This window comes from Megascapheus bottae, chromosome 36 (assembly GCF_031878675.1).
Source record: "Megascapheus bottae isolate mThoBot1 chromosome 36, mThoBot2.hap1, whole genome shotgun sequence".
NCBI lineage: Eukaryota > Metazoa > Chordata > Mammalia > Rodentia > Geomyidae > Megascapheus > Megascapheus bottae.
Genome location: NC_143544.1, coordinates 538,811 through 562,451, shown reverse-complemented (window position 1 = coordinate 562,451; position 23,641 = coordinate 538,811). Strand labels below are relative to the sequence as shown.

General features: G+C 45.0%; 1 protein-coding gene across 1 annotated transcript; it reads left to right on the top strand.

Moving 5' to 3' along the window:
* Rrn3 (RNA polymerase I transcription factor RRN3) lies at positions 1–23,276 on the top strand. Its single transcript, XM_090325031.1, has 18 exons — positions 1–124; positions 1,249–1,354; positions 2,909–2,965; positions 6,650–6,739; positions 6,839–6,968; positions 7,661–7,720; positions 8,519–8,582; positions 9,908–9,977; positions 11,335–11,433; positions 11,982–12,074; positions 13,208–13,346; positions 15,895–16,025; positions 17,711–17,841; positions 17,994–18,178; positions 20,318–20,426; positions 20,746–20,898; positions 21,298–21,385; positions 22,438–23,276. Exons 1-18 carry the CDS (start codon positions 36–38, stop codon positions 22,618–22,620), a joined length of 1,977 nt encoding a protein of 658 aa, XP_090181157.1. The 5' UTR covers positions 1–35; the 3' UTR covers positions 22,621–23,276.
* Positions 23,277–23,641: the final 365 nt, after the last annotated feature.

Sequence of the window (23,641 nt, the reverse complement as noted above, 5' to 3'; positions counted from 1 at the left end):
GGCGCGAGGCGCTGTCGTCGCGCTTCTAGGCCCAGATGGCGGCCCAAGTCGTTCACACGCGTTTTCCCCGTGAGGCGGCACCCTCGGCTTCGGGGGCCGCTGCTCTGGAGACGACGAGGCCCGGGTGAGATTCGGGGCCCTGTGCTTGCGTCCCTGGGACGGGAGCCCGGGTTCGGGTCTGGGGAGCGGCGATGGGAGGACTTGGGCCGCTCCTCGGGATCGGGAGGCGGGCTGGGCCGGGGGTTGTCGCGGGCCTGGGCCCAGTTCCATGGCTGGTGGGGAACTGGGAAGGCTGTGTGCTCCGTTCCGGGCCCCCACACACCCCCTCCACACTCCATGGCCTCCCGCATCCTCCCCGGCCTCTATTTCCCCCTCTCCCCGGCCCTCTTCCATTGACCCCCGGGCTCCCAACCACCACTCCCCGGAACTCCATCCACCCTCCTGGGCTCCCTCACTGCGTTCCCGTACTCTCCCTCCAAACGAATGTCACCGATGTCAGCTCGAATCCTAAAATTCTGTTTGAAATTTGTTTCGATCAGAAATAAACTGTAGACTCAACTGTATTTTAAGCAGTCCCTGTCGTAGCCAGCTATTAATCTATAGCATCCTATTTAAAATTTCTCAATGAATTACATAGTGAAGTGGGGTATTGCCAACTGTGTGTGTTTGGGATAGTAGTGGCAGTGGCACTAAATAGTCCAGAAAATAAGTGAACAAGATGGTTTCAGATAGTGATCAATTCAGTAAAGGAACATGGCAGTTGAGAGTGATGATCCTACTTGAAGTCAGGGATAGGGGGATCACAGTTCAAGGTGGAACAAAGTTATGGAAAGACCTGGTTCAAAAATTAAATAGCTAAAAAATAGAAAAGAACACCAATCCATGAAGGCAATAGGTAAGGGAAAAATGGATTTTGGATTTTTGGTAGAAAAGACATCCAACATTAGAGCTTCAACGTGAATGAATGCGACCTTTAGCTTTCTGAGAAGAGAAGTGTTTGATAGAATGAGCACTAGCGCAGCAAGTTGAAAGGACACTATGCTTGCCAGTAAAACAGGTGTTTGGAGATCAAATTAAAAGTAGGCAGGGGCCAGATTAACAGGTTGTTCTAGGGTAAATGTGGAGTTTGGATTTTTGCTTTTTGTTGGGTAAAGGATGGAGCCATTGCTGCATAACTGATGTGTGTTCTCTGAGGGATCCCTGTTACTCTGTCATGAGTTTAATAGCTTGGTGATCTTGGTTTTACAGGATTTCCGATATGCTTACATTAGAGAATGATTTCTTCAATTCTCCCCCAAGAAAAACTGTTCGGTTTGGTGGTACTGTGCCAGAAGTCTTGCTGAAATACAAAAAGGTAAGAGCCAGTATGAGGGTTGGGTTTGTTGGCTGGAATACAGAGCCATTCTGCCAAAGATAATTTAGATGGTAGGAGGTGGAGGTGGTCAGCAGTAGAGTATGTGGTTTGGCTGTGGGTTCAATCCTCAGTGCTTTAAAAAAAAAAAAAAAAATCAAACCTAAGTATACAATTTTGGCTACCAGTATGGAAATCAAGTAATTAGAAGTATGTATGGTGCATTTAGTTTAAAAAAAATAGAGCAATGAAATGTTTGATGTGTTTTACAACTTTAAATGTCATATTTAAGTAGCTTTTGCAAACACTAACAAGTTCTAGAATAAAAAGCCATTAGAACATTTTGTTGTTGTTGTTTTAATATCTATTTTTGAGGAAAGGCCTTGCTGTGTATCCTAGGCTGATCTTGAACTAAATATCTTCTGCAGCTTCTTGAAAGCTGAGATTATCTGTGGGTGCTGCCATGGCCAGACTTTTTTTTGGGGGAGGGGGGTCATGGGGCTTGAACTTGCCCTGGGCACTGTCCATGAGCTCTTCAACTCAATACTACCACCCTACCCCTGGGCCTGGGCAGTGTCCTGAGCTCTTCAACTCTAGGCTACCTCCCTACTCTTGAGCCACAGCCCCACTTCCCATTTTCTAGAGGTTAATTGGAGATAAGAGTCTCAGGTCCTTTTGTGCCCTGGCTGGCTTTGAACCTTGATTCTCAGATTTTAGCCTCCTGAGTAGCTAGGGTTACCGGTTGCCACTCCTGTGGTAACATTTTATTTTTTAAGGAATTACCTAAACATTACTTTGGAAGAATCAACTAGGGATTTTTGTGGTAGCTTTTTGGTTCAAGTGATTCTACAAGATCTTAGAGATCTAGTGAAAGTAATGATGTAAGTGATTGTGTTTATGTGTAATATCTATACATATGAATTGATACATATTAGTTCTCCTGGAAATCTTTCTTTTTCTTTTTTTTTTTTGTGGGTCATGGGGCTTGAACTCTGGGCCTGGGTGCTGTCCCTGAGCTCTTCAGCTCAAGGCTACCGCCCTACCATTGGAGCCTCAGTCCTCAGATCTCAGCCTGCTGAGTAGCTAGGATTATAGGCGTGAGCCACTGTGCCCCGCAACTTAGAGAATTTTCAAGAGTATCTAGAGTAGCCAGGAATGAATGTTGCATACCTACAATCTAGCCCTCAGGAGACCAAGATTTCTAAATTGGTCTGGGCCACAATCTGTTAATATGTTAACTGCCCCTTCTCCCTCCAGAAAAAAAGAAAAAAAAAAAGAACACAACCACCAATAACCCCACACAAAAGAAGATCAATTATATTCAAATGTTAGTTTGCAGATATAGTGAAATATGAATGGCTTTTTTGGTACTTGTCACCCCCCCCCCCATACTCCCAAGTCTCCTGCTAAGATGAGTTTTGTCAAATTGTACAAGGGATGTGTGAAAGTTACAAGTTAATTCCATCAGATGATGAGGAAAGGGTAAAAGTCCTGCTGCTAATATTTCACAGGAAGCTATGGCAATTGTCATTTAACCCTCCCACTCTTCTTGTTCAGGGTGAGACTAATGACTTGGAGTTGTTGAAGAACCAGCTCTCAGATCCAGACATAAAGGTAGGTTGTAGTTCCAAGTAGCAAGATCCCACCTTGTGGGGTTGTTAATTTGCGTTTTGCAGGCCGTTCTGTCTATCAGGGCTGGCTCTCTTGAACTCAGTGGTTTTCCATCAGGACATTCTCCATTGAAAACATCTGGTGAGGCCGGGAGTTTGGCCTAGTGGTTAAAGTGCTTGCCTAGCATGCATGAAGCCCCGGGTTCAATTCCTCGGTACCACATACATAGAAAAAGGCCAGAAGTGGTGCTGAGGCTCAAGTGGTAGAGCTCTAGCCTTGAGAAAGTCCAAGGACAGTGCTCAGGCCCTGAGCTCAAGGCCCCCCCCCCCCCCAAAAAAAAAAAAAAGAAAGAAAACATCTGGTGATGGCTGGAAACTTTGATTGTGACAAGCAGGATGGAGGGGTACTGCAGGCATGTGGGGTAGTTGACAGGGATGATGTAAAATTAGGGAGGCTCTTCCCCGCCCTCTCCATTAGAGAGATATGAAACAAGCTGGTGTTTGAACTAAAGGCTTTATGCTTGCTAGGCAAAAATGTTTTACCAGTTGAGTCACTCCCTTAGTCTCTTGGCTTTTGGTTTATTTTTCAGGTAGGATCTCTAGCTTTTTGTTAGGGCAGGCCTCTAATGAGATCTCCTCCTCACTCTGTGGCTGAGATTATATGTGTGTATCTCCACACCTAGGTTTGTTTGTTTTTGTGCTGGTACTGAGACTTGAACTTAGAGTTTTGTGCTCTGGCCCCCTTCATGGCCAGTTTTCTACCACTTGAGCCACACTACTCTGTTAATTGGAGCCCAGTTAATTGGAGACTCTCTCTACCACTTCTGCTTGGGCTAGCTTTGAACTGGGATTCTCTAGGTCTCAACCTCCTGAGTACATAGAATTATAGGCAGGAGCTATCAGTACCCACCCAGTCTTGCTTCTCAACTTCCTGTGATGTAGAGGTAGGTATCTGCCTAGAATTATTATAGTTGCTCTAGACTAGCAAGTCATACTCATTATCTCCCAAGTCCCTGCAGCTGTCTGGAAGTTTAACCATGTATTGCTCTCCCAAGTTTTTAGTTAGGCACCTTGGACTTCATGTCCATCTTCATGTCCACTCACTCACTGAGCCTTAGGGGAGAAAGATCTGGGATCCCTCCTCATTCTGTTAGTACTCTTGTCTGGATTCTATAATAACTGCTTTAACAGTGTCTGGTCTTGCCACACACGCCCCACCCTCCAGTCCTCTACAGAGTAACCTGACTCATGTGACTCCAAGAGGGCATGCCTGGGCATGTCACTCTCCTTCTGAAAAGCTCCTCATCTCTGTTTAGTCTCACAGCAAGCTCTATTTCCTGAATTTATCCTTCCTCACCTTATGTCTTCCTATGCAACTTTTTCTTGGTGACCAGTGCAGATCCTCTGTCCACTGTGTTTGAGCCCAGGCTCAGAGAGAAGCTCCACTGCTTCTCTCCCTTACTAGCTGTGTAACCCAGGGCCAGTCCTGCCCTGCAGGACAGTGGGGTCACTACCTACAACATAGGGTGGTGGTTAAGGTGCTGGAGTTGATGACATTGCTTGTTTTGGGTGCTCTGTTGGTTACTTCTGTTATTGGCATCATTACTGTAATCTGTAGAACTCTTCACCCAACCCAGCTGAATGGTCAGCTTCTTTATTGGCTTTTGCCTACTTCGTCCTGAGCACACTCTTTCCTTTATTCCATCCACTTGCCACTCTCAAAGTGGACCCTTCCGGTTCTGTAGCTGCTATCCCAGGTGGTCTCCAACTTTTCTGCTCCCTATCTTTATCTGTTGGATTGTTCAGCATCTGCTCCAGCCGAACTGAAGTGCTTACAGTTTCCTTTTTTGCCAGTGCAGGGTCTTCAACTCAGGATCTGGATATAATCCTAAGCTTCTTTTGCTCAAGGCTAGCACTCTATCACTTGAGCCATAGCACCACTTCCAGCCTTTTCTCTGGTACTGAGGAATCAAACCCCAGTCTTCATGTATGCTAGGCAAGCATTCTACCACTAAGCTCTAGCCTATACTTAGTTTTCTGAGAGCAAGTTTTCCCCTAAGGAAGAGAGCCCTGGAAAAACCGCTGCTTAGGGGAAAACTTGCTCTCAGAAAACTTAAGTATAGGCTAGAGCTTAGTGGCAGAAACTCTGCCTCTACTTTAAAGCATGTTCCCGTCCTTGCCTTCTCTCTAAGGCTCAAAGTTTGTGTTGTACTACATCTTTAAAATTTGCTTCTCGATATTGTTTTTTGTTGATCAGGCGGCTGTAACTATGGGCCTGGGCATTGTCCTTGGGTTTCTTTTTGCTCAAGGCAGCGTTCTACCATTTTAAGCTATAGCACCACTTCTGGTTTTCTGGCTGTTAATTGTGGAGATAAGAATCTCATAGACTTTCCTTCCCAGGCTGGCGTTGAACCTTGATTCTCAAATCTCAACCCACTGTGTAGCTAGGATTATAGGCATGAGCCACTGGTGCCCTATTAGGATTAGATTTTTTTTTTTTTGTGCTAGTCCTAGGGCTTGAACTCAGGGCGTGAGCACTGACTGTCCTTGGGCTTGTCCTCTACCATGTGAGCCGCAACACCACTTTTTAGCATTTTTCTATGAATGTGGTACCGAGGAATTGAACCCCGGTCTTTGTGCATGCTAAGCAAGCACTCTTACTAGGCCAAACTCCTGGCCCTAGGATTAGGTTTTATTCATTTTATTTTATTTTTTTAACATAACCTGGCTTGTCTTTGTGACTTGGGCCTCAATGACTGAGTAGTGGTTGTGGACATTAGGAAATTAACACAGTGCAAATGAGTTACACTTCACTTATTTTCATGCCAGCTCATTAGGAAATGGATTGCTTGATAGTTTCACTAGCTGTGGAGTAGAAAGCCCTGGGTTGAAGGAAGGTGGCAGCACCTCTGATGGTGCAGGGCATTGTGGGAGAGGGGGCAGAATATTAGCTTTGATCCAGGCAGGCAGCTTTGAACCTGGTTCTTTATTGGCTTCTGGATTAGTCAAATTGCTTATTAACCTGTCATTCTTACATTCCTCTACAGTAAAATGAGAATCACTAGTCATCTTGCAGAGATTTCAGGATTAGAAAATGATAGACAGTAGCAAACAGCTGGCCTGGCATATCATGTGCCTTCCTCAGTGGTGTTCTCTATTAATAGTCTAACGCTGGTAGGGTAGAGTGACTGCTGATGCCTTTAATCTCAGCGACTCTGGAGGCAGAGATAGGGTTGCAGTTTGAGGCCTTCTCCAGCAGAAAATTAGCCTCTTATTTCAACTAAAAAAAGCCCTCCCCTCTCTGACAGTACTGGGGTTTGACCCCAGGGCCTCTGAGACAGGATCTAGCGATCTATAGCCAAAGCTGGCCTTGAACTTGAGATCAATCCTCTTCTCTCAAAAGGAATGGGATTTGAGGCCTGGGCCCCCCACACCTGCCCTTTTATGTTTTCTTAATGAGTGTTAACCATTTCTCTCACAAATTGGGGCCTTTTTTTCCTGTGTATGTGTATGTTGTCTGTATACATGGATACAAATAATTTCTTTGGGGGTTAGGGATAGTCACCAGCAGAATGTGCTATGATTTTAAATTGTGTACCTACGTAGCCTCTCATTTTGATAAGTGTGTTTGTAATTTTCTATCACTGTAGAGGATTTATGGTTTTGAAAGTACTTTTCTTGAACTTAGGATGAGCAGATCATCAGCTGGCTTCTGGAGCTCCGCTCTTCTATCATGTACCTGACCAAAGACTTCGAACACCTGATCAGCATTGTGTTGGTGAGTTCATTTGGCTTGTATCAGGAACTAGTAAGTGCTCAATGTTTTTGAAATAGTATATATCAGCGAGATGCTGACACTGTCTCCTCTCTTGTCTAGAAATTGCCATGGCTGAACAGAAGTCAGGCAGTAGTGGAGGAGTATTTGGCTTTTCTCAGTAATCTTGTATCTGCCCAGACTGTCTTCCTCAGGCCCTGTCTTGGCATGCTGGCTTCCCACTTGGTACCTCGTGAGTAGTTGTTTTCTGCTTATAAAAGCCACCTCCTTCCTCCCTTCTTTCCCTTCCTCTTGTCCTATTTTTTCCCCTTCCTTATTAGAAAGAAAAGAGGTTTAGTTTTAATTTCTTTCACAATGTTGGTCCAAGATGGAAGCATCACTTACGATGGCTGCCTGGAAGACAGAGTCCTTTGTGATGCACAACATCAAGGCAAGGGGCAGAAAGTGTGTACATTTTTTAGAAATGCATCTTTGTTGAAGCACATTTGAGGCTTTTACCACCATTAATGTGCATGCTGGTATTCTGGAGGTGCCTGTCCCGTATAGAGCAGTTTAGGTCCATTTAGCTGTCGTTATGGCAGGGTGTTGCTTGTTTTAGTGAGCCTCTGACAGAGTTGTAGAACTCATCTCAGATTTTGTAGCTATCGAAGCACTATCAGGTTGTATACCTTTTCAAATGTCATTTGTATCTTTGGAAAACATAGCTTTCCTGTATAGCTATCATTGCTTTTTTTTCATATATTTTTTTATTGTAATTAATAGAAGGGTTACATTATATTCACCAGATAGAAAGTGCATTACTTCACAAACATTGATACCCTTTCTCATGTCTTGGTCCCATTTCCCTCCCCCCACCCCCGCCCCTGCTATCATTGCTTTTATGTCCATGACAGATGATAACATATGTTCCTTTTCCCTCCAAAGCACGAGTGATCGTTAAGGAAGGTGACATAGATGTTTCAGATTCCGATGATGAAGATGATAGTAAGTATAAAAGGATTAAAGTGGGGCCAAGAGTTTGGCCTAGTGGTAAGAGCGCTTGCATAGCATGCATGAATGCCCTACTTTGATTCCTCAGTACCACATGCATAGAAAAAAAACCTGAAGTGTGCTATGGCTCAAGTGGTAGAGCTCTAGCTTTAAGGAAAGCCCAAGGACAGTGCTCAGACCCCAAGTTCAAGGTGTAGGACTGGCAAGGAAAAATAATAAAAGAAAAAACCAAAAGTGACAGGGGTAGTGGCTCACGCCTGTAATCCTAGCTACTCAGGAGGCTGAGATCTGAGGATCAAGGTTCAAAGCCAGCCCGGGCACAAAAGGACCTGAGACTCATCCAATTAACCTCTGTAAAATGGGAAGTGGGGCTTGGCTCAAGGGTAGGGTGGTAGCCTTAAGCTGAAGAGCTCAGGGACAGCAGCAAGGCCCAGAGTTCAAGTCCCGCAACCTACAAAAAAAGAAGAAAAAGACAAAGACAGAAATGGTGTGGTGGCTCAAGTGGTAGAGCTCTAGCCTTGGGAAAGCCCAAAGACAGTGGTCACGTCCTGAGTTCAAGCCCTGGGACTGGCAAAAAAAAAAAAAAAAAGATTAAAGTAAAGAACACCTCTGTATTGTGGAGATTGTGATGGATGACTGCAAACTATTGTGAATCGAGATGACAACAAATGTTCTCATAATTACTCCATTTAATCTTTTTGATGGTTGTAGAGGAATCTTGAAATTTTCAGGTATTTGATTTTTTTTAGCTCTCGAATTTGATGGTCACACGCACAACTTCTGTCTTTGTAGATCTTCCTGTGATTTTTGACACGTGTCACCGAGCCTTGCAAATAATAGCAAGATATGTCCCATCGTGAGTATGCTTTTGTTACTTTGAATCATGATGTTCGATTCTGAAGAATTTTAAAAATGGGCTGGTATATAGATTTAGATATATGCATAAGTTAGCGATGGAGTGCTTGACTGGCTTGTGTGTGTCTGAGTTCTATCCTCAGCACCACAAAAGAGGGACGGAAAGAAAATGGTAATGGTTAGAAAGCCATAATATGTCAGCAGCATCAGGACGTGTTGATGACGTCACTTTTAATTGAAAATAGTGCTTCTGTTTTGTTCATTTTCTTTAACCATTTTGAAAAACTTACATACTAGTTCTCCCGCAAATTTCCTGTGGTATTTGGAATTTTGCTTTTATCTTCAACAGATATGGTATCGAAATATTTTCACTGAGAAATCCCGATGTGTATTTGTGTCATGCCATATGAATAAGAAAATCTTTGCAGGTTTGTGGGCTTCTTTGGAGGGTAGACTTCTAGGTTGATTTTTGTTAACAAAGAATCCAAGTTGGTGTTCTTTTTGCTTTAAAAAAAAATAATGTATGTGTTCTGGAAATGTTTAGACTTAAACTGAAGTTCTTTTAAACTTTTATCTACTTTTTCTTGATCATGGGACTTAAACTCAGGATTGGGGTGTTCTTCCTAAGCTCTTTTGCTCAAGGCTTGCATACTCTACTTCTTTGAGCTTCAGAGCCACTCCAGTTTCTGGTAGTTAGAGACCAAAGTCTCATAGACTTTTCTGCCCAGGCTGGCTTTGAACTGCAGTTCTCAGATCCGCAACCTTCTGAGTAGCTAGGATTTCAGGCGTGAGCCACCAGTGTCTGTCTTTGTTTAAACTTCTAAAGGAAAAAAGTTTCTTTTTTAATTTGCTGTTAATATGAGGTTAACCATTTTGTTTCAGTTACAACATTTTTATTAGCATCTATTGAACAACATGTTCATTTTCTTTTCTTTTTTTGCCAGTCTTGGGACTTGAACTCAGGGCCTGAGCCCTATCTTTGGGCTTTCTCAAGGCTAGATCTCTACCACTTGAGCCACAGCACTATTTCTGGCTTTTTCTATGTATATGTGGTACGGAGGAATGGAACCCGGGTCTTTGTGCATGCTAGGCAAGCACTCTACCACTAGGTCAAACTCCTGGTCCCAGTGTATTCATTTTCTATTGTTTTAATTCATATATTTTTCAGTGGAAAAATATATTTTTGTTTCTAAATTTCTTTTCACTTTGGAAGTATAGAGGTTCTTGTCTGCCTTCCATCTGTCTGTGTTCTGAAAATGGGGGTGTGAACTTCTTTTCCCTAGCAAATGCAGTTTACATGGATTGTTGTGTTTTTTATTTTAACAGGACACCATGGTTTCTTATGCCTATACTGGTGGAAAAATTTCCATTTGTTAGAAAATCTGAGAGAATACTGGTAAGAATTATTTTTCATGAAGAAAATTGTTTCTTTTTTTTAGTTGTATTTTATTGTCAGGCAGTGTATAGAGGGATTATAGAAACATTCGTCAAGTAGTTATTTTTCTTTCCTTTTTTTTTTTTTTTTTTTTTTGGCCAGTCCTGGGTCTTGAACTCAGGGCCTGACCACTGTTTCTGGGCTTTCTCAAGGCCAGAGCTCTACCACTTGAGCCACAGCACCACTTCCAGCTATTTTTCTTTGTATATGGTACCTAGGAATCGAACCCAGGTCTTCGTGCATGCTAGGCAAGCACTATGCCACTAGGCCAAACTCCCAGCTCTGTAGTTGTTTTTCTTAAAAAGTTCTTTTTTAGATTTTAAACTAAAGACTTAAGAATTTGACTATGATTCCTTTGTGGGAGGAGGGGTCACAGGGCTTGAACTCTGGGCCTGGGCGCTGTCCCTGAGCTCTTCAGTTCCATGCTACCACCCTACCCCTGAATCACAACCCCACTTCCCATTTTCTTATGGTTAATTGAAGATAAGAGTCTCATGATCTTTAGTGCCTGGGCTGGCTTTGAATCGTAATCCTCAGATCTCAGCCTCTTGAGTAGCTAGGTTTACAGGCGTGAACACCACGCCCTGGCCATTTTGAATTTATTGCTGCTTGGTAGTCTATTGGATTTGTCTCTTTGGGCTGGTTTGAAACTGACCTCGGATCTCAGCTTTCGTTGTAGCTAGAATTATAGGTGTAAGCCACCAGTGTCCTGCTTCTGTGATTTTTTTTTTGAGGGGGGGTGTGTAGGGCAGTCCCAGGGCTTTACCTCAGGGCCTGGGCATGGTCCTTGGGCTTTCTCAAGGCTAAGCACTCTACCACTTGAGCCAGAGCACCGCTTCCGGTTTTTTCTGTGTATGTGGTACTGAGGAATACAACCCAGGTCTTCGTGCATCCTAGGCAAGCAGTCTATACTAGGGCCAAATCTTCAGGTTAGAATATGCAAATTGTGACAAAGAGAGACAGTGTATAGAAATGGGCATCTAGTGGGAAATCCACTGCTAATGGCCATAGGGTTTCTTTTTAGGGTGGTAGTTGGCCAGCTTTGAAAGTTCTAGAAATATGTACAATTTGAATGGCTGAATGGTATGATACATGAATTAACTTAGCCCTGCTTTTCAAACTATAGCACTGTATAAATTGCAGATGAAATTTGCTGAGGGTTTTTGTGTTACATTGAATGTAATAAATGTAGAAATAGTCGTTTGTGTGTGGCTTATTTATATATATTTATAAATATAAACCCAGGTTGTCAAAGATGATTCATTTAGGGCTAAATCATTTCTCTGCTGAATGTTGATCTTTATCTGTTATATTTTAGGAATGTTACGTCCATAATTTACTGAGGATCAGTGTGTATTTTCCCACACTGAGGCATGACATTCTGGAACTTGTTATTGAGAAGCTCCTCAAGTTGGATGTAAGTATTGGACACAACATTTCCTTCTGGTTTGCATTTATTGAATGATTGGTTCTGTTTGTTACACTCCCAGCAAGTGAGACACCATTGCTCTGTCCTAATGTCCCAGTCCTGACTGTGGATATCCTGGGGGCTGCAACCTATGCTCTGTCCTGTAGAGATTGCATACTGTTGCAGTAGCTGCTGTGATGGGAATGAAGAGGCTGGGAGGTTGGGGTACCAGAGCTGTCAGGATGTTGCTAAGGGGAGGTGAAATGACCTCTGATCATACCTTTCTGCTAGGCGATGAGCGAGATGCTTATGGACTGTGCATGTGAGGGCCTTGAGCTTCAGAGTGAGGAAATGACCGTTTAAGTAGTTCCTGTTGAGTTTATCTGTGCAGAGGGACTTGGATCTGGTATTTATTCACTTGCTTCCGAATGCAGACCCCTGGGCAGGTTAGCGCCATCATGGTGCTGATGCCCACACTGCTGCATTGTGGGGCCTGGAAAAGTGCTATCCTCTGATGCTGTGCTCTCAGTTCTGTTCTTTCTCCTTCCCTGGGACAGGTCAATGTATCTTGGCAGGACATTGAGGACGCCGAGGAAGCTGCAGCCCATGCTCAGGCTAAGACCGACTCCGCCGAAGGACTGTTCAACATGGTCAGCATTTCCTTTTGTTGTTGTTATTGTTGTGGGGTTTGAACTCTCGGCCTGGGCATTGTCCCTGAGCTCTTCAGATCAAGGCTACCACCCTAACCCTTGATCCACAGTGCCACTACTGTCTTTTTCTGGTGTAAGTGGTATGAAGGAATTGAACCCAGGGATTCATGCATGCTATGTAAGCACTTTACCACTAGGCTACGCTACTTGCCAATGGTCAGCATTTCTAAGGGCCAGTGGCCTCTCCTCTTGCAAGGAGTCAGAAGGGTTCACCAAACCTGAGAACCTGAGAATGCTTCCTTACTTGAGGAGGTGGCTGGGGTTCTTTCATGTTTACTAACCTTGGAAATATTTACTTAACTTTTTTTTTTTTTTTTTGGTGGGTTTTGGGACTTGAACTCTGGGCATTGTCTCTGAGCTCCTTAGCTTAAGGCTACAGCCCTACCCCTGGGCCTAGGCATTGTCCCTGAGCTCTTCAGCTCAAGGCTACTGCCCTACTCCTTGAGCCATAGCCCCACTTCCCATTTTTTAGTCATTAATTAGAGGTAAGAGTCTCATGTTCTTTTGTACTGGGTCTGGCTTTAAAACTCAATCCTCAGATGTCAGCCTCCGAAGTAGCTAGAATTACAGGCGTTTGCCACTGGGCCCGGCTTTACTTAACTTTATTGAAGCCTTGGGGGTTGAACCCAACACCTTGGGCATTTTCTACCACTGAGCACTGAGCTTCCTATCTAGCTGTGACTTTTTTTTTCCTTGCCAGTCTGGGGTTTGAACTCAGGGCCTGAGCAATGTCATTGGGCTTCTTCCTCAAGGCTAATGCTCTGCCACTTGAACAACAACACCACTTCTGGCTTTTCTATGTATGTGGTACTGAGGAATCCAATCCTGGGTCTTCATGCATGCCAGGCAAGCACTCTACCTCTAGGCCAAACTCTTGTCCACTGTGACTTGCTTTTATTTGTTAATAAAGGTGATGTGTAATGGCGTTACAGTTACATGTTAGGTAAAGGATCAGGTAAAGAATGTGTGAGTCTTGGATTAGTCTGTCCAGGCTGGTTTCAAACCTCAATCCTCAGATCTCAGCTTCCTGAGTAACTAGAGTTATAGTAATGTCAGCTTTTCCTCCTTCAAAGGATGAAGATGAAGAAAAGGAGCACGAAGCAAAGGCGGACCCAGAGCTGCGGGTTCAGATGGCCCATCCTGTAGCTGAGCGTCTGGATATCCTATTGGCTTTGCTTTTGTCCTACATCAAGGATGTCTGCTGTGTGGATGGTAACCATAACCTTTCCAGTCCTCATTAGTAAACTTGTCCCTCTGGGTATTTCCCTCACGTTCCTTCTAGCACAAACGTGAAATGTGTATGCCTGGAAAAAGTTTTAGCGAGGTCCATTACCTGGTAAGGAAGGTTGCACAGCTTCACAAGGGTGGGCCTTAGATTCAGGCTCAGTTACATGGCGCTTTAAAGCCCCTGGTCTTTCCCTGTGCTCAGAGCTAGTTTAGAGCTTGGCAGCTTTTGTGCAGAGTTGAAATTACAGTTGAATTGCTTGACACTTTCCTAAGACTTAAGGATTAATGTCTTTAGCCTGAAAGGACTTGTTCTGGTGGCCCTGCTCTCTTGTTAACTTCCTTGCTCTCTTAAAAAAAAAAAGGTACTGGCTAGAGCAGATGTGGGCTGGGCATGATGGTACAGGCCGGGAATTTCAGCGCTGGAGAGTCTGAGGCGGGAAGGCCAGAGACCCAGGTCTGCCTGGTTCAGAGTGAGAGCCTGGCTTTCTTAGGAACTACAGGTGGGAAAGGATAAATCATTTAGGTGGTCCATAGCCTTTCCATTCAAAGAATCCTTGAGGACACTTTTATGTATGTAATTTATTTCCTGTGAACACATATATATGAATATATGTATACACATATATATGTATGTAATTGTTTTTGAGGTGCTGGCAATTAGACAAAGTCAAGGCCTCCAGATGCTAGACAGAAGTCCTCTAACAACTGAGTTGTAGTGCCAACCCCAAGTGCGTTTTCCATGGATTTGAGAGGTCTTGTGAAACACATTTCACAACTTACTCTTTTTTTTTTTTTTTGCCAGTGCTGGGCTTGAGCTCAGGGCTTGAGCACTGTCCTTGGACTTTCTCAAGGCTAGAGCTCTACCACTTGAGCCTCAGCACCACTTCCGGCTTTTTTCTATGTATGTGGTACCGAGGAATCGAACCCGGGTCCTCATGCATGCTAGGCAAGCACTTTAACCACTAGGCCAAACTCCCGGCCTCACAACTTATTCTTACAGAATTTTTTTTTCTTTTGGGCCAGTCCTGGCTGGGGCTTAAACTCAGAGCCTGAGCATTGTCCTTGGGCTTTCTCAAGGCTAAAGCTCTACCACTTGAGCCACAGTACCACTTCTGGCTTTCTGTATGTATGTGGTACTGAGGAATTGAACCCGGCTCTTTGTGCATGCTAGGCAAGCGCTCACCACTAGGCCAAACTCCCGGCCCCTCTTATGTAATTTTTTCCCCTAGTTCTGGGGCTTGAATTCAGGACCTGGGCTCTATCCTTGAGCCTCCCTCTATTCAAGGCTAGCTTCCTACCCCTTGAGCCATAGCTCTACTTCCAGCTTTTTCTGTTTATGTGGTACCGAGGAATGGAACCTAGAGCTTCACTCACGCCACACAAGCACTCTATCACTAAGCTACTTTCCCAGCTCCTCTTATATAAATTGTGATTATGGTCTAGTCTGCAGTACTGTGGACTGAGCCCACAGTCTTGTGCTAGGCTAGCACTCTGCCTCTTGACCAATGCCCCCAGCCCATATATGCATGTATTTTATGCCATTCACTGTTCCAAAAATAATTTTTTGTTTTGGGTCATGTGAATTTAACTGGTCTTTTTTTTTTTCACTATTACAAATAATAGCATTACAAACCTTATACATGTCTCTACAGTTATTTGCATATAAATTCCTGGTAAAACTACTGTATTAAAGGGGTATGCTCAAGCTATATGTCTGGGACTCCCACCTGTAATTGTAGCTGGTCAAAGGCTGAGAACTGGAAGCTCAAGGTTTGAAGCCAGCAATGGCAGAAAAAGTCGAAGAGACTCCACCTCTAACTAGCAAAATACTGGACTGAAGGTGTGGCTCAAGTGGTTTCTTGCCTTGAGCATGAAAGCCTACTGAGAGAGTGAGGCCTTGAGTACAAACCCCACCCAGTGCTGGTCAATTACAAAGTCTCCCTTTAGAAAGGTTTGTATTATTGGGTGCCAGTGGCTTACACCCATAATCCTAGCTTCTCAGGAGGCTGATTGCTAAAGATTGGGGTTCGAATCCAGTCTGGGCAGAAAAGTCCCACTGAGACGAATCTCCAATTAATCAGAACTCAGGGACTGCCGCAGGACTGACCAAAAAAAAGAAATCTGTAGTTTAGCATTTTGTTTGAATCATAGTTTACTGCATAATGCTAGATGTTTGTTAGTAGTGCTGGGGCTTGAACTCCAGGTTTTATGCTTGAAGGCTGGTGTGCTACTTGAAGCATGTCTCCTGCCTGCTTTTTTGTTGGTTATTTTGGAGATGGCATCTAATGAGTTTTTCTTCTCATTCTGCTCTCAAAACTAGATCGTCCAGATTTCTGCCTCCTAAGTAGCTAGGATTTGGGTACGAATCACCTGTCATCTGGCTATGTTTTGTCTTCTCGAGGGGTCATTATTGTCTTGCATGGATCATTGCACCTCTGGGATCAAGGCCAGCATCATCATGCCTGGCTTTCATTCTGCCTGATAACTTGAAACTGTGTATTTATGCACCTGAGATGACAAATTTTCTCTGTAGGTAAGGTTGATAACAATAAAACCAAGGACCTGTACCGCGATCTTATCTCCATATTTGACAAACTGCTGTTGCCCACCCATGCCTCCTGCCACGTCCAGTTTTTCATGTTTTACCTCTGCAGCTTCAAATTGGTAAGTTGAATGTCACTGATTACCTTACTCTGTTTTTCGTATTTTGTTTTTTTGGGGTGGTAATGGCCTTTGAACTTAAGGCCTCATGTTTCTAGGACTGTAATGGCAGAGCCACACCCCAAGCCCTTTTTGCTTTTAGTGTTTTAAACAGTATCACATTTTACCTCTGAACTTTCCTGTGTAACTGAGGTGATGGACATGTACCACCTTCTCTGACTTTCTTTTTCTTTTTCTTTTTTTGCCAGTCCTGGGGCTTCAACTCAGGGCCTGGGCATTGCCCTTGAGCTTTCTCAAGGCTAGCACTCTACCACTTGAGCCATAGCACCACTCTGGGTCTTTTCTGTGTACATGGTACTGAGGAATGGAACCCAGAGCTTTGTGCATGCTAGGCAAGCACTCTACCACTAGGCCACACTCCTTTTCCAGTTTTGTATTGGTGGAATTCTCTTTAACACTCTGCCTGTGTTGTGCGTGGACTGTGGTGCCCTTATTTCCACTTCCCTAGTAGCTAGGGGAGTTGCACTATGTTTGGCTTCAATATTTTCTGGTTTAAATTTTTTTCTGGAGTTGAAAACTGAGTGGAGTGAGACTCTGAAGTATTTCTTTTCCTTGAGCTCATTTCACTGGTACCCTTAATAAAATTAGTTTTCCATTTGGTCAGCTGGGAGTGCTGCACATGTCATTTTGCTTATGCTCGCTTGGTAGTGCCCTTCCCTTTTAGTTCAGTCTTTTCCATTCAGCTATCCTAAGGAATATTTCACTGTTAATTCTCTCTATCCTTTCATACTTCAAAACTTCCAAACTTTGGGATTTGCAGGTGTTTTGTCCTGGAAGAATAGTCAGCAGAACCCTTTGTCGAAAAGTGCAGTGCTTTTTTTTTTTTTTTTCCATGAGCAGCGTTGAGCCTTCAGACAGCTCGTGTTCTTCAATCCATACATTTGTGCCTGGTGTAGCCCATGCAGAGTCAGTGACAGCCCTTGGGGACATTGGATGATCACTGCTTTGCCAGTGTTGTAGAGCTTGAAGAGCTGCTGTCGTGCACACTGTAAAGCCATGTCTCCTACCTTCTCAGTCTTTATCCTCTCCCTTGGTCCCCTCTGTTTCTGATTGCCTCAGAGCTGTGCAGCGCTCTAGCTACCACTAGAGCCATCCTGCTAGTCCTTGTTGCTTTACTTTCTAGGTAAGGTGTTGTATGTTTGCCTGAGGTCAGCCTTGACCATGATCTTCCTTTTGAAGCACATGCTATGTAACTGGCATGACTGGTGTACACCACCATGCCCAGCTTATTGGATAAGATGGGTCCCACCGTTCAGTTGGCTTTAAATTTCTGTGATCCTTCACATCTCTGCCTCCTGACATGCTTGGTTGTTGTTGTTGAGATGGTATCTTGTTATATTGTTGCCTTTATTCCTGAAATGCTGGGCTCAAGTACTCCTCCTGCCTCAGCTTCCCTAGTAATGAAGCTACAGGTGCACATCCGAACTCATCGAGCAACTTTGCTGGTGCTGAGCTGGATCTGGAGCCCACTGATTATTCAACACCTGGAACACCTTCAGTTTAAAATAGTAGTATCTCCTGGCCACTGCAGTGTAACTGAGATGCTAGGACTGTTCCCTGTTCTGATAGCCAGAGTAGCTCATGGGATTTAAAAAAAAAGGTCACACCAACACCCTCTCTTTTTACAGGGATTTGCAGAGGCATTTTTGGAACATCTCTGGAAAAAATTACAGGATCCAAATAATCCTGCCATCATCCGGCAAGCCGCTGGGAATTATATCGGAAGCTTTCTGGCAAGAGCGAGATTTATTCCTCTTATGTAAGTAACCTTATGTTCCACGTTCTTAAGATGAAAGCATTGTCATAGAACTCCTTGATGGTTTATTTTCCTTTGATGGCGACCCTCAGAGTGTGTGTGTGGTGGCTTGGTTACAAAGCAAGGGCAGCTGACCGAGCTTTTCTTCCTTGTAGCACCGTGAAGTCATGCCTAGATCTTTTGGTTAACTGGCTGCACTCGTACCTTAATAACCAGGATTCAGGAACAAAGGCTTTCTGTGATGTCTCTCTCCACGGTCCATTTTACTCAGCCTGCCAAGCTGTGTTCTACACATTTGTTTTTCGACACAAGCAGCTTTTAAATGGAAACCTGAAAGAAGGTCAGTGCTCTGGGCTTCCGTGTGAGTTTTCTCTCATGTTCTTTCTTGTCACCCTTTAATTCCCATGATTCTGAAAACTGCATGTTGCTGGGTGTGGTGGCTCATGCCACCTAACTACTCAGGAGGCTGAGATCTGAGGATCAATCGCAGTTCAAAGCGAGCCCAAGCACTGAAAATGGTGAGACTCTTATCTCCAATTAACCACCAGAAAACTGAAAGTGGCTCTGTGGTTCAAGAGGTAGGGCCATAACCTTGAGCTGAAGAGCTCAGGGACATTGCCCAGGCCCAGCCATGATCAATGAAAAAAATAAAAAATAAACTGCATGTGCTCCCACACTTAAACCCCCATGCCTCTGAGCTGCCGAAAAGGGGCGCTTAGCACTCAAGCTGTTGGTTCCATGCACAAGATTTGTAAGTGCATCCTTCCCTCAGCCTGGTGAAGGCCAGGATCCCCGCTTTAGTAGATGAGGTCCAGGGAAGGCTCGTGCTGGAGAGCAGGCAGGAACTGGCAGGATCAGAATTGGAAACCAGAGTCCCATGCCTGCAGTACCAAAGTTAATTGACTTTCAGTTTTGTGGATTTTGAGACTTAAATATACCTTAAAACTGCCAGGTGAAGCGCATTGTCTCCATAAGTCAATTAAAGTTGTTTGATAGTTGCTTCTCCACTTTTGTCTGTTAGTATTTTGGCCTGACTAGGTGTGTGTTTGTGTGTGTGTGTGTGTGGGGGGGTGTGGATTGGTGGGGTTTGAACTCCAAGCCTTTCTTAGCTTTTTTTTTTTCTTTTTTTTTTTCCCTAGTCCCGAGGCTTGAACTCAGGGCCTGAGCACTGTTCTAGGCTTTTCTCAAGGCTAGAGCTCTACTACTTGAGCCACAGTACTGTTGGGAGCCAGAGTGGAATCAAACTGTACTTTGATTTGCATCAGATAATTGCTTGATTGTCTTATTGTTTTTTGGCCTTCTCCTGTTCAATTGATCTGAGATTTACCATATGAATGTAACCCCTAACAGTTCCCTGATTAACCATCTGGATGTAACACCTAGCAGTACCCTGGTCTCAAGAAGGGATATAAGCTTTGAGTTGATAATAAAGGGGGCTGCAGTTTTTGCCTGGGCTGCAGACCTCCCGGACCCGATGTGTTTGTCTCTCTTCTATTTTTTCCAGTCCCTGCCCCCTATTTCAGGAACCCCAATTTGCTGCCGGTAGGCCCCGGCACAGTACCACTTCTGGCTTTTTCTATGTATGTGGTACCAAGGAATCAAACCCCAGTCTTTGTGCATGCTAGGCAGGCACTCTACCACTAGACCAAACTTCTTACCCTCGTTCAAATTTTTTTTTTTTGCCAGTCCTGGGGCTTGAACTCAGTGGCTGTGCACTGTCCTTGGGCTTTCCTTAAGGCTAGCACTCTATCACTTGAACCACAGCACCACTTCCAGCTTTTTTTCATATGTAGTTGGTACAGAGAAATTGAACCCCGGTCTTCCTGCATGCTAGGCAAATACTCTACCACTAGGCCAAACTGTGGCCCCCTTGCTTCACGTTTTTGCTCAAGGCTAGCACTCTACTATTTGAGCTCCAGGATTGGCACAACCCCAACCCCCCCCATAAAAAAAATAGAGGGACAGAGGGAGAGAGAAATGTAAACAGGATTGTTCAAGTATATACACCTGAAAATGCCACTCCATTTCACAATTTGAGACTCAGGAGTTGTTGAGTCTCTCCAGTTGATGCCCATCTGCTGTTTGTCTGCTGAAGCTGTGCCATGGTCTAGATCAGGGTCTTTTCCTCTGCATCCCCAGCCTGTGCTGGGCAGGCAGACCTGAGAATCCAGCGCCACTGTGCCCCCAGGGGCAGCTGGGCAGGGTGCTGCCTGCCTGCAGTCATCAAGCCCCTGGCCCCTAAGACTGGGGAGGAGAAAGGAGGTCTCCTCAGCAAGAAGCAGCTTTTTGTCTTCAGCATGGCTGTCCTAGACCCTGCGGGCTGTGGCCCTTTATTAAGACATCTCTGTACATATGTTTGAAAAATAGCTTTATCGTGTGGGTGTTGGAGAATAAACTCAGAGCCTTGGTCATTCTAAGGACATGCACTACCACTGCGCCCTGAAGTTGGTTTTGTTTTTTATTTTTCAATTTCACTCAGGTTTGAGGTATCTCCAGGGCCTGAATTTTGAGCGGCTGGTGATGAGCCAGTTGAACCCTCTGAAGATCTGCCTGCCATCTGTGGTGAACTTTTTTGCTGCTATCACTAAGTAAGTGACTCTTGTCCTCTATGGAGATGATTTGCACAGCCAGTGTGATGTGTGAGATGGGATTTGTGAGCTGTTGTGTTGTGAGGTTCAGAGGAAAAACCCGGTCCCTGCAGGACAGATGTGCCGCCACCATTGTTCTCTGTCCAGAGTCTCTGGGAGCTGCTGTGGGTTTTGGTTGGTAGGGACAGTTCCAAGAAAGATGGCATTTGGGATACGTGGTGGGAAGTAAGGTGCCCCACACTTGCTGGCTGGGGTCTGACTCCACTCCAGCCCCTGCATGCAACTGTAACACTCAAACTGTTGGTCTTGGTGTCCACAGTAAATACCAGCTGGCCTTCTGCTACACCATCATCGAGAGGAACAGCCGCCAGATGCTCCCGGTCATCCGAAGCACTGCTGGAGGGGACTCCGTGCAGACTTGCACCAATCCACTCGACACCTTCTTCCCCTTCGACCCCTGTGTGCTCAAGAGGTGGGTCCTTCCCCGCAAGAGTGCGGCACCCTCCTATCTGCCAGCCATTCCTGCTTTGTCCAGGACTAAGAATGATTCTCTGTGACTGGGAGATATATGGAGATGGGCTGTGGTAAGAGCCACCAGGCCAGTTTTCTTGTTTGAGCTGACTTTCCTAGGCTGTTCTCAATAGAAGAGGGGCTTCGTTTCTGATGGGGCACATTGTACTGACATGGTGAAACCCCACTGTGAGCGGAGGGGGTGGGAACTGGAGGAGTCACACCCCTCTCAGTGCTCACTTAATCTAGAGTAGTGATGACGTATCCAAGCTGTGACCTTCCCCTCCAAGACGAGAAAGGAGCTAAGCATGTTCTTGGCACACTCCACTTGACTTTGTTTGACATGGGTCCTTGTTGACAGGTCGAAGAAGTTCATCGACCCTCTTTACCAGCAGTGGGAAGACATGAGCGCTGAGGAGCTGCAGGAGTTGAAGAAACCCATGACAAAGGTATGGTGTAGGATCAACACACACACACACACACACACACACACACACACACACACACACACACACACACGTGTAGGATCAACACACACACACACACACACACACACACACACACACACAGTGCAGGGCTCTCTGAAAAGTGTGGTGGGCAAACATTCTGCAGATTCTGCCTCAGCCAGTGGTAAGGCTTGGGGGCATGTACCCATCATTCCAGAAACAAAGGAAGCACTGATAAGGGATCACAGTTCAGGCTCAGTCCAGGCCTACAGCAAAATAACCAGTTCAGACACAGCTGCCAGAGTGGTTCAAGTGGTAGAGGCCCTGGGTTCAAACCTCAGTGCTGACAGAAAAGGGAAGTTTTTGAATTTATGATGAGCAAAATGCTTCATATACCATCTTTGGGAAGCAGTTGGTTGAAAATGAACTGGCCTAATTAAAATCTTGGCCCCTCCTTAATGGTTACCAGTAAGGCAAGCCTTAAATTGAATTCATTAATGCATGCTGATCCTGAGGCTTGAACTCAGGGCCTGGGCAATGTCCCTAAGTATTTTACTGAAGGCAGCACAGTGCTACTTCAGCCTTTTCTGGATAGTTTATTGGAGATAAGAATCTCACAGACTTGCCTGCCCTGGCTGACTTTGAACCATGGTCCTCAGGTCTCAGCCCTCTGACTAGCTTGGATTACAGGCATGGGCTACCAGCGCCCAGCCAGCTTTCCTTCAGTGGTGCTCAACTACTGCAAAGCCACATTCCCACCCAGCTCCTGGAGAGCTTCTTTTATTGTTTTTTGTTTTTGTATTCCCTGTTTGGGGATTACCTGCCCTCACGGAGCTTGAGAGTCAAATCTCAAGACATCAAGACAGATGAGCCGTTTCATGGGTGATTTTTAACAGTGTCCCAATCTTTCTTAAAAGAAGTCTTTCATTACATGCCGAAGGCCTGGCCGCGTAGCATGGAGGAGGCTTACGCAAGCTGGTCTTAAACTGCCCAGCAGAGGAGGGGGGTTGGGAACTTTGTGTGCCTGCCTTCTTGACACTTGGCTTTCTGCGCAGGTGGCAGTGGAAGATGAGGATGATGATTTTCTGAAAGGTGAAGCAGTGCAGAGCGAAGCCACCATTGGGCTCACGCCGAGCTCCTTTGATGCCCACTTTCGCAGCCCTTCCAGCAGCGTGGGGTCACCCCCCATGCTGTTCGCACCGGGCCAGTCCCCGGTAGTCTCAAGGATCTGTGACTGAGGCTCGCTGTCCTTCAGAGGAGACCATGTGTGCCACGGGTGTGGCAGGTCAGGTGGATCCACAAGTGTTGACACGTTCTTGTCTGTCCTTCTGGTTCTCTTCAGATGAGAGGCAAAGACTGAGTGTCCGTCATGTGTGACATGGGACAGCGGGTTCATGGGAAGTGCGCGTTGGTTTTTAATGTGTACATGGTTTGTTATGTGATTTCTAATATGGTCCCCACCAGTCCCAGTCTTTCCCCCCCTTTCCCCCCCAGGCTCTGCTGGCCCGACCAGTGACAAAGCCTCTAGGGGGAGCCCTCGCCAGGAGAACTTGGGGATATCTCTTTCGCTGCCACGTTTGCTCCATGCTGTTCTTGTCTTATATGTTGGGGTTGCAGAATGTGAGCTGGCATGGAAGGAAGTCTGAGGGGCTCCCAGAGGGAACTGCGGAAAGTCGCCCACAGCAGATGGTTTCCAGTACAGAAATGGCTCCTGCTGACTGGAAGTGGCCTGCCAACCAGGAGCCTGCCCAAGTTACTCTGGGTTACCTTGGCCTGGCATTAGGAGTTATTTTGAGAATTTTCTTTGTCCGAACAGGAAAACAATCTTTTCCATTGTTTGGTGGCAGTGGCCCATTTGTCTTCCGTGTGTGTGTGTGTGTGTGTGTGTGTGTGAGAGAGACACTGTGCATGTCACATTCAACTGTTGCTTAAAGCCCAAGTTTGTTTACCTGTTCCTGTATTTGTGAAAATGACCATTTTTATGCATATTTATTTTTCTCCAGTTGTATTTATTTAAAATGGAGCAATATTTTCTTGATCACAACTATTTTGTAATGAACAGCTTCTCTTCTCTAGGGTCTTCCATGTATGCTCTTCTCTCATACTGACAGCAATATATTGCTTTAATTCCAGTCTGTAAATAACTTTTTTGGAAAAAAGAAATTTGTATTGTTTTAAAAAGTCTTCTCTACTGGTGATTATCTTTGGTGGCTTGGTGGAAAGTCACTTGAGAATCTTAGGTTCTCTTTTTAACTGCTG

Excerpts from the sequence above, each read along its gene's own strand:
- Rrn3 (XM_090325031.1), top strand. The coding sequence starts at position 36 with ATGGCGGCCCAAGTCGTTCACACGCGTTTTCCCCGTGAGGCGGCACCC. Across the intron at positions 125-1,248 it reads CTGGAGACGACGAGGCCCGG|GATTTCCGATATGCTTACAT; the intron begins GTGAGATTCGGG and ends TTGGTTTTACAG. Across the intron at positions 13,347-15,894 it reads GGATGTCTGCTGTGTGGATG|GTAAGGTTGATAACAATAAA; the intron begins GTAACCATAACC and ends TTTTCTCTGTAG.